General features: G+C 37.9%; 1 protein-coding gene across 1 annotated transcript in view; it reads left to right on the forward strand.

The window, feature by feature from the left end:
* NECAB1 (N-terminal EF-hand calcium binding protein 1) overlaps positions 1–16426 on the forward strand; it is a 280254-nt gene that overhangs the window by 171452 nt on the left and 92376 nt on the right. The window contains exon 6 of the mRNA XM_081258474.1: positions 13615–13751. Coding sequence (XP_081114600.1) covers positions 13615–13751 — 137 coding nt within the window. The remainder of the gene's footprint in view (positions 1–13614; positions 13752–16426) is intronic.

Here is a 16426-nt window from a genome sequence, read left to right on the forward strand (position 1 = left end):
GGTGTTTGATTCAATACAGAACACAGAAAATCTATCTCAAATAAGAAAGAAGAAAATAAAATTATAATTGAAATAACTGGCAGCCTGGAGATACTCAGTTCAGCATGGACTTTAATGAATTTTTACGTGAAGGCCTTAAATATTTCTGAGAAAAACCTTCTGAAGATGACATGATTTGTGTCTGTGATCAAGAAAAACTGATTTTCAGAACTTTATGCTGCCTTTTTGCTACTATCAGCTTAAATAGAAGTTCAGCTGCAATTTAGATGACATTTCCCCTCCATTTTAATTGCTCATTCTTCACTCTGAAAAGCTTTCCTCCCAGAAGTGCCCTTAAGGGCAGTTTTAGAGTCAAGAGGCTCTGCCCTTCACAGCCTCAAGAGGCTGGAAATTGCTGTTTCTCTCCACAGACCCAGAAAAGATCAAGAGGATTTTTGTGTTTTAAACACTTTTTGATGTGAAGCAGCAGGAAAAAGACAACTGTATTCTAGTCTACTCTAGGAGGGCTGTGTGAGCTTGAACAAGTATCCTTAATTTATACCTCATTTTGGAAATGAGGAATTTGTATTCAGTGCTCCCTTCTAGCTCTATAATATGTTGTCTTTGATTAGCTGCTTGCCTATGAAATTCAGTGACTTTCTGATACTGAAGTTTGTTTCACAGATCAACAGACTATAGATACCACGTTCTTGTTAATAATTAAATATCTCTATCTCATGCCAAGTGAGACTTTTAGTAGTTATATTCATTTTGTAGGTGAATGGAAATGTGTCCTAATTAGTAAACCCTATGCATATTTAGTGTTTGGCTAAAACCTTATTTGTACTTTATCCGTGTTTTCTGTGTGTTAATGTAAGATAAGTGATCATGAAATGAAAGCGTTTTAATCTATAACAACTGCAAAATCAGGCTGTTTTGTTTTATTTCCTTTTTAAATGCACCTTACACAGTTGTATTTACAAAGGGATATTCAGTAAATAATAGAGTTACTAATCTACAAATTTTATTATTTTTCTCCCAAAGTAAAGATTAATCAAGGAGCTTGAAAGTAAAGCTTTACTTTTTTAAAAAAAAGATGTTCTGTGTGTGATAAAAATCAATTTGAAAATAGAGGTTTGGAAATGTTTCTTCTTTTTAGTGTTTCTCAGACTTTTAAAAAATGTATCCACTTATTTATCTATTTATTTATTTTATTATGGTAGTAACATGGGATCCATCTTCTTAAATGTTTAAGTGTACAGTACATTACCATTGACTATAGGTACAATGTTGTACAGCAGATCTCTAGAATTTAATCATCTTGCTTAACTGAAACTTAGGCCTGTTGACTAGTAACTCCCCATTTTCATCTCCCCCCCTCCAGCTCCTGACCACCACCATTCCACTCTTTCGTTATTTTAATTTGCATATTTTAGATACCTCATACACATGGTGTTTAGGAAGAGAAAAATTACAAGTGAGTATTACCCTTGAGGTATTTCATGTGCTTAAAAATGACATTCAAAGGAAAGTGTGTGAGCAGTAATGTGGTAAACACCCTATTTTGGGAGAAGAAATTTTGGTTATATTTTATTATCAATATCAACAAACATATTAAGCTGAATTTATGCAGAAATATAGCTCTGGGCTCTTTATACTGAAAAAAAAAATTGACATTTGTTTCTGTGTTACACTCCAGAAAAATGCAGACCAGCAGTTAAGAAGACAGTATATGAGAAGTGATAAAAATGACTAATTTGTATGTATTTCTACTGCTTGCCAAACAGTCCTGTATTTTACAGCCCTTATCTGTCTATTCCCACAACCTCTCAAACATGAGAATAGTGTACCTCAACCAGGCTGGTTCATACACATATCTTAACACTTCTGTTGTAAAATAAAATGAGAAAGAGAAAAGCCACAGAAATCAAATGTGGAACTTAATAATTATACCCAAACACTCTTAACTACCACTCAGATCAAAAATACCAACTTACCAACCACCCTAGACCTTCCATGTGCCTTGTCCCAATTATAATCTCCTCCCTCCCCTGTAAGTAATGACCAAACTGATCTCTCTAGTAATCATTTCCTTGCATTTTATTATGGTTTCATCATACAAATGTTCATCCCTAAAAGCTATAGTTTATTTGTGCCCATTTTTATGTCTGTTACATCTCTTTTAATTTGCAGGTTACCTTGAAATCCTTTAGAAAGATGCTCACCATCTAGACTGCTGTTTCCTTCTCCTGGTACAATTCATCATGTTCTTCTGAACTCTGTTTTTACTTCAAATTGTCAGATGAATCCAAAGTCTCATTTGACAAGACTATACCTGACAGTGTGTTATCTCATCAGGAAGCACATACTATCTGATTGTCTCTTTTGATGTTGGCAGCTTTTTTTTTTTTTTAAAGTTTTCTACATACAACAGCTTTCTTTTTTAAATTTATTTATTTATTTATTTTTGCTGTGTTGGGTCTTCGTTTCTGTGCGAGTGCTATCTCTAGTTGTGGCAAGTGGGGGCCACTCTTCATCACGGTGCGTGGGCCTCTCACTGTCGTGGCCTCTCTTGTTGCGGAGCACAAGCTCCAGACGTGCAGGCTCAGTAGTTGTGGCTCACGGGCCTAGTTGCTCCACAGCATGTGGGATCCTCCCAGACCAGGGCACGAACCCGTGTCCCCTCCATTGGCAGGCAGATTCTCAACCACTGCGCCACCAGGGAAGCCCCTGTTGGCAGCTTTTGATGTTCAGTGCCCAAATTAGGGGTCAGAAAACTTCAGCCATCTGCCAAAATATGCCAAGTACATGTTTAATATGGTCTATAAACACAGCCAGACTCATTCATTTAATAATTATCTATGGCTGGTTTCATGCTATATTGGCAGGATTTGTGGCCTCTTGGTTCATAAAGTCTAAAATATTTACTGTGTAGGTCTCTCCAAAATAGTTTGCCAGTACCTGGCCTACATCATTGGTCTCTATGTTGAACACTCTAGCAATTTTGGCTGTATGAAGCTCATTCTCTAGTTGATTCCTCAGGAAGAGCTCATGGGAACAATTTAATCTAAGTTTTTACATATTGACAATTTTTCTGTGCCCCTTACACTTAGAAGTCAATTTTTCCTGATGTAAAATCCTTGGCTTCATTTTCTTATTTTGTATACCTGAAATATGTTTCTGTACTTTCTTCTGGTAAAAAAAGCTTTGCTTTTGTAAAGTCTCAACATAATCTAGTTTTTTTTTTTTTTTTTTTAACTCTGGGACTCATTTGCTCTTTATGTGTAAATGCACAAAGACTTTTTGCTTTGCCTTTAAAGTCCAGTAATTTTACTAAAATATGTCTTGAAGTGTTTGTTCTGAGTTGATATTCTTACACATGTAGTATGGCTTTATACCTAATTTCAAATCTTTTTATTTCAGAAAAACATTCTTGAATGTTAGATTCTAGTATTTGTTCTGTTTCTTTGTTGATTCCTACACTTATTCTTTAGGAACTCTAAGTATTTTGGATCTTCTTTGCATATCTACAATATTTGTTACTTCATCTCAAATTCTTTTTGTTTCTTTTCCTTATCTTCTTTTTTCTTCAATTTTTCATTAACGTCTTGTCTCATTTTAAAATACTCGGTTATACTTTTGATCTGTTTGGTGGGCTTGTCTTTCTGGTGTGCACTCACTCTTCAGGAATGTTATTTTGCTTATATCCCCTTTTTATAATAAAATTATATAGAATTTGATCTTAATAATTTTCTATTGCCTACTTTAAAAAAATACTAATTTTCCTGGATTTTTCAAAGAAGGTTGTATTCAGAATAGTTTTTTTCTGAATTCACAGAACTCCCTCTTGGTTATCTTGTAGTATTGAAAACTATAGTGTCTTTCCTTCTGAGATTTCTGGCTCTGTACCTCTCCCTGACTTTTATTTGAATCTTCTCTTCTTGATCTCTGTGAACCTGTCCTGCTCAGTTTTGATTTGACTCCCTGCAGTTTATTTCAGTGTGGGACCCTCCTAGCATACCATCTTAGCTAATTAGTTTCAAGAGTTCACAGGGGCTTATGGTTCCAAACTCTTTAGACTTTACTAAGATTTTTATGCTCACCTACTTTGGGATAAAAGTCCTCCCAGGTTTAGCTGTTCTCAAGCTAGCCAATTATGCTTTCTTGTGAATATTTGTTGGCTATTTTGGAGTTCTCTTGTCTTCATGTCTGTCACATATCCCATTGCTTCCCTTTGTTTCTTCCTATACATCCAGCCAGTGATACCATGCAATGCAAACCTTCTGGCTATCAGCGATTTTGTCCTTAACCACTTGTAACTTGTGGTTCATGATGATACCTTAAACTCTAGTTTTGTTGTTATTTGTTGCCTATGGAGTTTTGTTGTAGTTGTTATCTATTTGCACTATTGGTTTTTATGTGAGAATTCCTGGAGTTTATAAAACAATGCCACCAACATGGACATCTTCCTCAAATCCTCCTGCTATTAGTTTTCTGGTTTCTATGTTCCTATGAAGCAGAATAAAGAAATGGGACCAGATGAATAGAACCACACTCATAATGACTTGAGGAGAAGTGAAGAAATCTTAGCCAATATACATAAAAAGATCTGGGAGAGGGCTTCCCTGGTGGCGCAGTGGTTGAGAGTCTGCTTGCCGATGCAGGGGACACAGGTTCACGCCCCAGTCCAGGAAGATCCCACATGCCACGGAGCGGCTAGGCCCGTGAGCCATGGTCGCTGAGCCTGCGCGTCTGGAGCCTGTGCTTCGCAATGGAGAGGCCACAACAGTGAAAGGCCCACGTACCACAAAAACAAAAACAAAAACAAAACAAAACAAAAAGATCTGGGAGAGAAAAGAAAAAGAGGGAGTAAAATCACATTAGAGACTGAGAAAGACTTTTGAACAGATTCTGGGAAATGAAATGGTCTGGAAGAGGATATGGTTGACAGAATTCAGAGTAGATAAAAGAGACAATGCAAGAAGTGTTGTTTAGATTTATAAATTGGATCTCATATACTATCCTTGATGAGAAACAAGTCAAGGACGAAAACACTTTTAAATTAATTTTGCAGTTGAACTATACATTTGTAACTCTACATTGTAACTCCTCAAAGACCACATTTCATGGGCCACAGCTTCAATGTGGTAACAAATATGCATGTAAAAATTATACATTTCTGAACAATCAAGGTAACAGATGTGCAGTACTAACTATATGTAGAAAAAACTCAGAAAAATTAATATTTGTAGAAAGCCTGTTACATACCAAATGAACCATATATTTATCCTAGCAATAATTGTGAACTGAACTATTATCTCACCACTTAAACCCAGGTCTTGTGAATTTTAGGCCAATGATCTGTTCATTACACTTTGTAATATCCTTCCACCAATGGGTTTATAACAATAGTGAACATTCATTTATCAAAAACTACAAGCTAGACATCATACAGTGCACTTTACATGCCATGTATTTTTCATTTACTCCTCACAACAAGCTATGAGATTGATACTGTTCTTATCTTACAGTTAGGAAAATAGGAACTTAGAAGTTTATAATTTTAATTTTTTTTTATTTTAATTTTTCCCAAGTTCACAGTGCTATTAAGTGGTACAAGTACATATTAGAACTTCAGTGTAAATATCTTCAGACCCAGTTTCTTTTTATTATTATTTAGTTAATTAATTTATTTTTGGCTGCATCAGGTCTTAGTTGTGACACACGGGCTCTTCATTGTGGCTCATGGGTTTCTTTCTAGTTACGCCGAGAGGATTTTCTCTTCTTTAGTTGTGTCACACAGGCTCCAGGATGCGTGCGTTCTGTAGTTTGCAGCATGCAACCTCACTAATTGAGGTGCACAAGCTCAGTAGTTGTGGCATGCGAGCTTAGTTGCCCCGCGGCATGTGGGTGTTGAGTTCCCCAACCAGGGATCGAACCTGCATCCCCTGCATTGTAAGGTGGATTCTTTACCACTGGGCCACCAGGGAAGTCCCCAGACCCAGTTTCTTAACTACCACACTATGTTGTTAGATGCACATGAATGTGATCTGTGTCTTCATCTGTTATTAATCTCCAAGTTTAGGTTAACTCTATATATGTTCCCACCTTCATATCCATGCATATTTTCCTGAAATTCTACTTGTTTGAAGAGGGTTACTTTGAGGTTACTTTGGCATTTTTCTCTGAGCAAAGACATTCAAAGGGCCATATGTTCTTGTTAGGGGCTGCTGGTGTGAGACAGAACAATAGAAGGAGTCAGAGGAAAGAAACCTACATGAAAAAAATCCTTGACAACTCCAGAATGAGCTCTTTATAATGGAGTTTGTCAATTTAAAAGTCTTAAATAATATAACATCTCTACAGTATTTTCTGATTTCAAACTAGAAAATATCTAGTTATGATAGGATTTAGTTTTTTTTAAAATTTCTTGGTTATTTAATAACATTTTATTACAAAATTAGAGCCTTGTTTCATCTTTCACTAAACTGCAAAACTATAATTCTCTTAATACATGGGGATCTGCAGTTTGAAAATATTTTAATATCTTGCTCTGTCTTCTAAGCTTTCCAAAGACCTATCTGGAATTAACCTCAGTTCATTTTTAAGACACTTAATTAAGGACCAGTTTTTTTTTCCTTAATTTTATAAGGATTAAACTTGATATGGTGTTCTCCTAGTTTAAAAAGTGTATCATTTAAAATGAAAGACTACTGTGATTTATGTCTAAGGGTGTTCTGCCCATATTTTCCTCTAAGAGTTTTATAGTGTCCAATCTTACATTTAGGTCTTTAATCCATTTCGAGTTTATTTTTGTTTATGGAGTTAGGGAATGTTCTAATTTCATTCTTTTACATGTAGCTGTCCAGTTTTCCCAGCACCATTTCTTGAAGAGGCTATCTTTTCTCCATTGTAGAGTCTTGCCTATTTTGTCACAGATTAGGTGACCATAGGTGTGTGGGTTTATTTCTGGACCTTCTATCCTGTTCCATTGATCTATATTTCTTTTTTTGTGTGTCAGTACCATAATGTTTTGATGACTGTAGGTTTGTAGTACAGTATGAAATCAGGGAGCCTGATTTCTCCAGCTCCATTTTTCTTTCTCAAGATTGCTTTGACTATTCATCGTCTTTTGTGCTTCCATACAAACTGTAAAATGTTTTATTCTAATTCTGAGAAAAATGCCATTGGTAATTTGATAGGGATTGCATTGAATCTGTAGATTGCTTTGGGTAGTATAGTCATTTTCACAATATTGATTCTTCTAATCCAAGAACATGGTATATCTCTCCATCTGTTTGTGTCATCTTTGATATCTTTCATCAGTGTTTTATAGTTTTCTGAGTACCGGTCTTTTGCCTCCTTAGGTAGGTTTATTCCTAGGTATTTTATTCTTTTTCATGGGATGTTAAATGGGATTCCTCCTTCTGATCTTTTGTTGTTAATGTATAGGAATGCAAGAGATTTCTGTCTATTAATTTTGTATCCTGCAACTTTACTGAATTCATTTATGAGCTCTAGTAGTTTTCTGATAATATCTTTAAGATTTTCTATGTATAGTATCATGTTATTGCAAACAGTGACAGTTTTACTTCTTTTTCAATTTGGATTCCTTCTATTTCTTTTTCTTCTCTGACTGCCGTGGCTAAGACTTCCAAAACTATGTTGAATAATAGTGGTGAGAGTGGATATACTTGTCTTGTTCCTGATCTTAGAGGAAATGCTTTCAGTTTTTCAACATTGAGAATGATGTTTGCTGTGGATTTGTCAGATATGACCTTTATTATGTTGAGGTAGGTCCTACCTCCTAGAGTAATGAATATAAAAACAAAAATAAACAAATGGGACCTAATTAAACTTAAAAGATTTGCACAGTAAAGGACACCATAAACAAAACAAAAAGACAACTCTCAGAATGGGAGAAAATATTTGCAAGTGAAGCAACCAACAAGTGATTAATCTGCAAAATATACAAACAGCTCATGCAGCTCAACATCAAAAAAACAAATAACCCAATCAAAAAATGGGTGGAAGATCTAAACAGATATTTCTCCAAAGAAGACATACAGATGGCTTAAAAGCACATGAAAAATTGTCAACACACTAATTATTAGAGAAATGCAAATCAAAACTACAATGAGGTATCACCTCCCGCCAGTCAATGGCCATCATCAAAAGATCTACAAACAATAAATGCTGGAGAGGGTGTGGAGAAAGGGGAACCTTCTTGCGCTGTTGGTGGGAATGTAAATTGATAAAACCGCTATGGAAAATAGTATGGAAGTTCATTAAACAACTAAAAATAAAACTACCATGTGATTCAGCAATCCCACTCCTGGGTGTATACCCAGAGAAAACCATAATTCAAAAAGATACATGCACCCCTATGTTCATTGCAGTTATTGACAATAACTAGGACATGGAAGCAACCTAAATGTCCATTAACAGAGGAATGGATAAAGAAGATGTGGTACATATATACAATGAAATATTATTCAGCCATAAAGAAGGAGGAAATAATGCCATTTGCAGCAACATGGATGGACCTAGACATTGTCATACTGAGTGAAGTAAGTCAGACAGAGAAAGACAAACATCATATAATATCACTTATATGTGGGATCTAAAAAAAAAGGTACAAATGAACTTAACTACAAAACAGAAATAGAGTTACATATGTAGAAAACAAACTTATGGTTACCAGGGGGTAAGGCAGGGAGGGATAAATTGGAAGATGGGAGATGACATATACACACTACTATAAAATAGATAACAAATAAGGACCTACTGTATAGCACAGGGAACTCTACTCAGTACTCTGTAATGGCTTATATGGGAAAAGAATCTAAAAGAAAGGGGAGATTATATATATATATATATATATATATATGTATATGTATAACTGATTCACTTTGCTGCACACCTGAAACTAACACATCTTAAATCAGCTATACCCCAATAAAATTTTTTAATAAAAATAATAAAATGAAAGCCTAAGAATATTTAAAGAAATAGGACATAGATAATAATGTAAGCCAGTTAGTATTTTTTTTTTATTTTTTATTTTTTTGTAGTACGCGGGCCTCTCACTGTTGTGGCCTCTCCCGTTGTGGAGCACAGGCTCCGGACGCGCAGGCTCAGCGGCCATGGCTCACGGGCCCAGCCGCTCCGCGCGGCATGTGGGATCCTCCCCAACTGAGGCACGAACCCGTGTCCCCTGCATCGGCAGGCGGACTCTCAACCACTGCGCCACCAGGGAAGCCCCAGTTAGTATTTTAAAAGTAACAGTTTGGGGAAAAGTAGGAAAAGAGAAAAAAATATTATTTTTGTAAAAGTAAAATTTTTCCTGTTATAGAAGCTGGCACAGATGTCTCACACAACAGGTAGAGCAACAGGAGCTTAGATTAAAAGGCAGTCAGAAGCAGTACCCCCTGCTAAGTGTGATTGTGTCTGATTTCATAAACAAGAAGACACTGAGACAGGTTGTCATTGACTTGATTCTTTTTCAAGTAGGGCAAATACAAACAGGGAAGACTATGCTCTCATTTTCATAATTAACTGAGATGATTCATACTGGGTTAATAGCTAAGATTTCCACTCTTCCACCACCCAGATGGGAAAAAGCTTGCTTTCTGATGATGACCTGACAGTAAAAATGCACAGGCAGTTCTCTAAGAAGCCTGATTTTCAAAGTATCATGTTTCTAATGCTAAGGATTTTACATGAATGCCTCCTAGCCTTGTTCCAGCTCCACACAAAGTAAATACATGGATTGAAATATTTACATTCTGACTTTCCAAAGGCACAAATGGAAATATTAATGCTACTTTTTTTTAAACAATTTCCACTTGATTATCACTTGAACAATTACCAGTGAATTCAATGAACATTATTGGAATCTGAGAAACATACTCTAAACCTTCATTTGCCCATATCCTTTTTAATAGACATGAAAGAATAACCTGTGTTTGGAAAAAGAGGCAGAATTTGGATATCAGGTACCATCTGTATATATATATATTTTTTTGCTGCTTTATTAGTTCTTTCTACCAATCTCTCAGATTCCAGGTTTTGCCCAAAGGAATATGTGCCTTAAGCCAACATATCAGTCTTCTGGGAGTTCAGTATGCAAAGATCCCTTTCTGTACCTTCTCAGCCAACACATTTGTTGAGAATAAAAAGGGCAAAGCTTTGACATTTTCCAGCTTGTTATCTATTTAATTTTCCATCTGCTTCTTTTGCCACTGCCTTCCAAAGGAACATCTGATGCATATCTGAGGGAAGGAAAGGAAGATTGGATCTAAGCCACCTGGGTCTACAGTCCTAAACCTTGGGATCCAGATTAAGGGAAGGGAAGAAGATGAACAAATGGTCTAGAAAATGAAATGAGGACAATCTGTTAAAAATAAAGCTGTATTTCTCTTTATTCTAGAGCCCACATGACTGGACAAGCTGAACAGCAGCGTCTACCACCAGCAAGGGCTAGATACAGGAGAAGGCATCTGGTAATTGGGGAGAGGCAAGAGGAGTTTCCAGAGTTCAGACACTCCCTCTGGTGCCTGAATCTCCATGTGATTCCCTGTACCTCACGTAGTCTTTAAGCATTTAAGGATCAGCTCCTGTGAGCCAGGCTTTGTTCTGGGTATTCTGGAGACAGAGATGATCAAGACATGTTAGTAAATAACATATTACAATATAAAATGATAAAATTATACCCTAGGTAAGGAAACGTTGTTAGAAGAGCACACAGAGTGAAAGGATGTGTGCCTAATCCTGTGAAAAGAAATAGTCGTTCAAGGGGAGGAAAGGCAATACACAGATGATACCATCAGCTGAGTTTGGAATGATAAATATTAGAAAACAAGCTCTTTTTTCTCCTTATCATCAAGGGCAGCACATAACAGCAATTCTTCATAATTGACTCAAAAACCTAATCCCCCAAAGCCTTAAAGCCACCCACCACTCCTCTCAATGTCGAGGCATCAACATTTCTGTCAAATGTACAGTTTGGGTTGTGCCATCTCTTAATGTTATCTGGAGAGTTACTAATAAGGATAACAAATTCTCAAGGTAAGATGCAAGTCTCAGCATAACAATTTCTTAATTTGCTATGATAGAAAATGACAGAGTAGCCAGTTGACTGATTTTAACTGTCCTCAAAACTCTGACATCACCACAGTCTTTATATGTAAGACCAAAATAGCAAACACAATCAATTCTCAGTTAACTTATCTTCAAACATTCAAGTGTTGGATGAATATTTGCTGTGGGCACCGTGGCGCATACAGAAGTGTAGACCTTTTTGTCTCCAAAGCTAAAATCTAATCTCAGTGACCAGAGTGTTTAAATTGGATAACCCAAGAAACAAAATCTCTTTTCTATAGATAGTTCTGACCTGACAAATATTTAACATTTAAATGAGAAAAGAATAAGGCCAATGTAGTGCTGCATAGCTCAATAAATGCATAGTTCCTTCACTTTTACCTGCTGTCCTCAAATAAGTACAATATCATTTGCTTTAGATTAGTGCAGTGTATACTGAGGTGCAAATACAATTGGCATGATCTCTGACTATACAATTACATCTTCTCATCTTCTTAATACATTTTATTTTAAAAATATGCTTTAGCAAAATGGAATTACTGTGGGGAATGGATCAAACACAATTTTTTTCTGTCATCATGTTTCCTTTTCATCACAAAGGAAAGCTTTACTCAATTTTAAAAAAACACATTGATAAATAATTTTTGAAACTTTTATTGCTGCTGAGTGGCAAGCTATTTGATCAAATTAAATATTTTGTATATTTTTTATCTTGAATTAACTCACCAAAAATCCTAATGGCTATTATAGCATGTAATGTTTCATTTTATGGTTAGTTTGTTACGTGGAGTTTAAAGACATTAAAGTTTTAATTTTTAAATAAGATATGGTGATAAGAAAATCTCCTGTGCTGTTCAGCTGCAAAAAAAAAAAAATGAACTTAGAAAAGAGACTGATGATCAAAACCTTTTATGATTTCAAATTAGGAAAGAAATGAAGTTTTCTACAACATTAGGTTGTTCCATTAACAGAAGAGAAATAACAAATTAACTTGTATCAGGAGTCCAGAAGCTCAATATTTCCTAATTTAGAATTGATAGAAGTACAGAATATTTTTGAGTTGGAATGTATGCCAGAGTGTTTAGTCTGATTTGTAAGTGAGAAAGCTGAGACCCAGAGAGATTAATTAAATCTTGTTGGCTTAGGTTTGCAAATATGCCCCAAGATTCCCCAGCACGCTGTATTTCCTAGCATTATCTTGTCACCATCATTCCTTTCAGTTTTGTATTTTCAATCATGAAATAATCATTTTGTTTAGGAATGGAGCCAAATAAATCCTTTCCTTGGCTGAACTTTTGTCTATTGTTCCCACCTGAGACTCTAGGAAATCAGGTTTAGCTGGCTGGTCCCATGACCTGAAAAAGTGGTTCTGTCACCGTTTCATTCCATGACAACCTGATTTTATTTTCTGCCTTCGTTCTCTCTGAGACTTTAGAAGACAAGAGTGGGCTTCCCTGGTGGCTCAGTGGTTAAGAATCCACCTGCCGATGCAGGGGACATGGGTTTGAGCCCTAGTCTGGGAAGATCCCACATGCCACGGAGCAATTAAGCCCATGCACCACAACTACTGATCCTGCGCTCTAGAGCCTGCAAGCCACAACTAATGAGCCCATGTGCCACAACTACTGAAGCCCACGTGCCTAGAACCCATGCTCCACAACAAGAGAAGCCACCGCAATGAGAAGTCCATGCACCACAACGAAGAGTAACCCTCACTCGCTACAACTAGAGAAGGCCCGTGTGCAGCAAAAAAGACCCAACGCGGCCAAAAATAAATAAATAAAATAAATAAATTTATAAAATAAAAAAGAAGAAGACAATAGCAACAAGGAGCACCATCCACAATCCACCTGTATACCTAGACTAAGTTTGGCAGGTATAGTGATTATGTTTCTGATGATCTCTGTGTAGACTTGGGGTTGTTTGAGTGAAGGTAATTTTGTGGCTGAGGTGTTGTACTAGAAGTTAGATGCAGCTGAGCTTCGGGTAAGTTTCCTGATGGAGGGATGTAAGCAGATTTAGTAAAGTGTTTAAATATTCCAAGCCTAACATTTTCTGAATTTTGAAATAACAACACATAAGTTCCTTTGGCTTCAGTGTAATACAGATCAAGCATAATAAATACATCAAGAGGGAATTAAGCCAATTGTCAACATGTGAGTACATTTAGCTAGTAAAAGAAAAAAAAAAAAACACCCAGAATTAGTCACGATCCAAACTTTTCTCCAGGTAATTTTCTTCCTTTTCTACAGATGTCTATTCCACAATTTGACTGGGTTTTGTCCTTTTTTATAATCTTGAAGCAGGTGCAATGGGAGATGACATATTCAAGTCATTTCTGCAGCTCTTTTATTCAACTTCTGGCGGGTAGATAGAATTCTGCCCCAACCTCCAGGACCCAACATGTTTTCTCTCCTCTTTGTCTATTTTTCTCAAGGATTAATCTGAGAATGATGGGTACATGGGGAAAAAAACACTCCTGGTTATTTTTTCCTACCATATTTCTTATGGCATTTGTTTTGTCATCCTTAGGACTACCAAGAGGCCTCCAATTTGGAACAATTTGTAACTCGATTTTTATTGAAAGAGACCTTGAATCAACTGCAGTCTCTCCAGAACTCTCTGGAATGTGCCATGGAAATTACTGAGGAGCAAACTCGTCAAGAAAGGTAAGTTAAATGCTTTCATATGATGTCTCTTTAGTGACTCCATGTTTATGAAAGACCAGTTGAAGGGCATCATACTTAAACTAGTAAAAACTAAAAATGAGAATGAATAGATTTAAATGGAATGGCAGGGACCTCCAATGGATACTAGCCTTATATTTGCTTCTAGAAAAGACCATTCTCCTTTTTCTTTTACTATCCATCATTTATTCAACAAACTTTAATTGAGAATTTAATAGATGGAGAAGACTTTACAATCCACTGTGATAATGTAAAGATACATTTTACAAAGTCTCAATTCTTAAGGAGGCTAAAGTCTATTACATAAATAAAATATGAACACTAAAACTATAATGCAAGGTACAAGTGATAAATACCACAGAGAAGGGGAAATATATTGCTAAGAGATTTCAGAAGAGTAAAAGATTTAATATAGATAAACATGAAAAACAGTTTCATGGAATTTCCTGATGACATTTGAGCTAATCTTCTTAATGAGTATACTTGAAAATACGGAAATGATGGGGAAAAATCTTACAGGCTCAGTGAATCTAGATATAGCAGGAGACTTGAGAATTCAATAAGCCTAATTATTTAAGGAAATAGAGAGAAGTGAATGATGGGAAAAACTTTCAAAATTCAATGCCACCAATTGAGAAGATAAGTAGTGGTAATATAGTAGTTATATAAATAATGGCACTAATGCTAAATATAAATTTGAATTAGAAATGTGGGGGTAAGATGGCGGAAGAGTAAGACGCGGAGATCACCTTCCTCCCCACGGATACACCAGAAATACAGCTACACGTGGAACAACTCCTACAGAACACCTACTGAATGCTGGCAGAAGACCCCAGACCTCCCAAAAGGCAAGAAACTCCCCACATACCTGGGTAGGGCAAAGCGGAGAGATTCCCGCACAGAGGATCGGTGCCGAGCGGCACTCACCCGCCCGAGAGGCTTGTCTGCTCGCCCGCCAGGGCGGGCGGCGCTGGAAGCTGAGGCTCGGGCTTCGGTCAGAGTGCAGGGAAAGGACTGGGGCTGGCGGCGAGAACTCAGCCTGAAGGGGGCTAATGTGCCACAGCTAGCCGGCAGGGAGTCCGGGAAAACTCTGGAGCTGCCGAAGAGGCAAGAGACTTTTTCTTCCCTCTTGGTTTCCTGGTGCGCGAGGAGAGGGGATTAAGAGCGCTGCTTAAAGGGGCTCCACAGACGGGCGCGAGTCACGACTGAAAGCGCGGAGCCCAGTGACGGGCGTGGGACGCTGGGGCTGCTGCTGCCGCCGCCAAGAAGCCTGTGTGCGAGCGCAGGTCACTGTCCACACCGCCCTTCCAGGAGCCTGTGCAGCCCGCCACTGCCGGGGTCCAGGGGCGGCTTCCCTGGGAGAACGCACGGCGCGCCTCGGGCTGGTGCAACGTCACGCCGAACTCTGCCGCTGCAGGCTCGCCCCGCACTCCGTGCCCCTCCCTCCCGCCCGGCCTGAGTGAGCCAGAGTCCCCGAAGAGGCTGCTCCTTTAACCCTGTCCTGTCTGAGCGAAGAACAGACGCCCTCCGGCGACCTACACGCAGAGGCGGGGCCAAATCCAAAGCTGAGACCCAGGAGCTGTGAGAACAAAGAAGAGAAAGGGAAACCTCTCCCAGCAGCCTCAGAGGTAGCGGATTAAAGCTCCACAATCAACTTGATGTACCCTGCATCTGTGGAATACATGAATAGACAACAAATCATCCCAAATTGAGGAGCCAGGAGTCAGTGCTGTGCCTCTGAGGTGGAAGAGCCAACTTCAGGACACTGGTCCACAAGAGACCTCCCAGCTCCACATAATATCAAACGGCAAAAATCTTCCAGAGATCTCCATCTCAACACCAGCACCCAGCTTCACTCAACGACCAGCAAGCTACAGTGCTGGACACCCTATGCCAAACAACTAGCAAGACAGAAACACAACGCCACCCATTAGCAGAGAGGTGGCCTAAAATCATAAAAAGTCCGCAGACACCCCAAAACACACCACCAGACGTGGACCTGCCCACCAGAAAGACAAGATCCAGCCTCATTCACAAGAACACAGGCACTAGTACCTTCCACCAGGAAGCCTACACAACCCACTAAACCAACCTTAGCCACTGGGGACAGACACCAAAAACAACGGGAACTACGAACCTGCAGCCTGCAAAAAGGAGACCCCAAACACAGTAACATAAGCAAAATGAGAAGACAGAAAAACACACAGCAGGAGAAGGAACAAGATAAAAACCGACCAGACCTAACAAATGAAGACGTAATAGGCAGTCTACCTGAAAAAGAATTCAGAATAATGATGGTAAAGATGATCCAAGATTCTATTTCCCAGATCCAAAATCTTGGAAATAGAATAGACAAAATGCAAGAAACAGTTAACAAGGACTTAGAAGAACTAAAGATGAATCAAGCATCGATTAAAAACACAATACATGAAATAAAAAATACTCTAGATGGGATCAATAGCAGAATAACTGAGGCAGAAGAACGGATAAGTGAGGTGGAAGATAAAATACTGGAAATAACTGATGCAGAGCAAAATAAAGAAAAAAGAATGAAAAGAAAAGAGCACAGTCTCAGAGACCTCTGGCACAACATTAAACGCACCAACATTCGAATTATAGGGGTTCCAGAAGAAGAAGAGAAAAAGAAAGGGACTGAG

This window comes from Mesoplodon bidens (assembly GCF_964165515.1).
Source record: "Mesoplodon bidens genome assembly, chromosome: 16".
In the NCBI taxonomy this organism is placed as follows: domain Eukaryota; kingdom Metazoa; phylum Chordata; class Mammalia; order Artiodactyla; family Ziphiidae; genus Mesoplodon; species Mesoplodon bidens.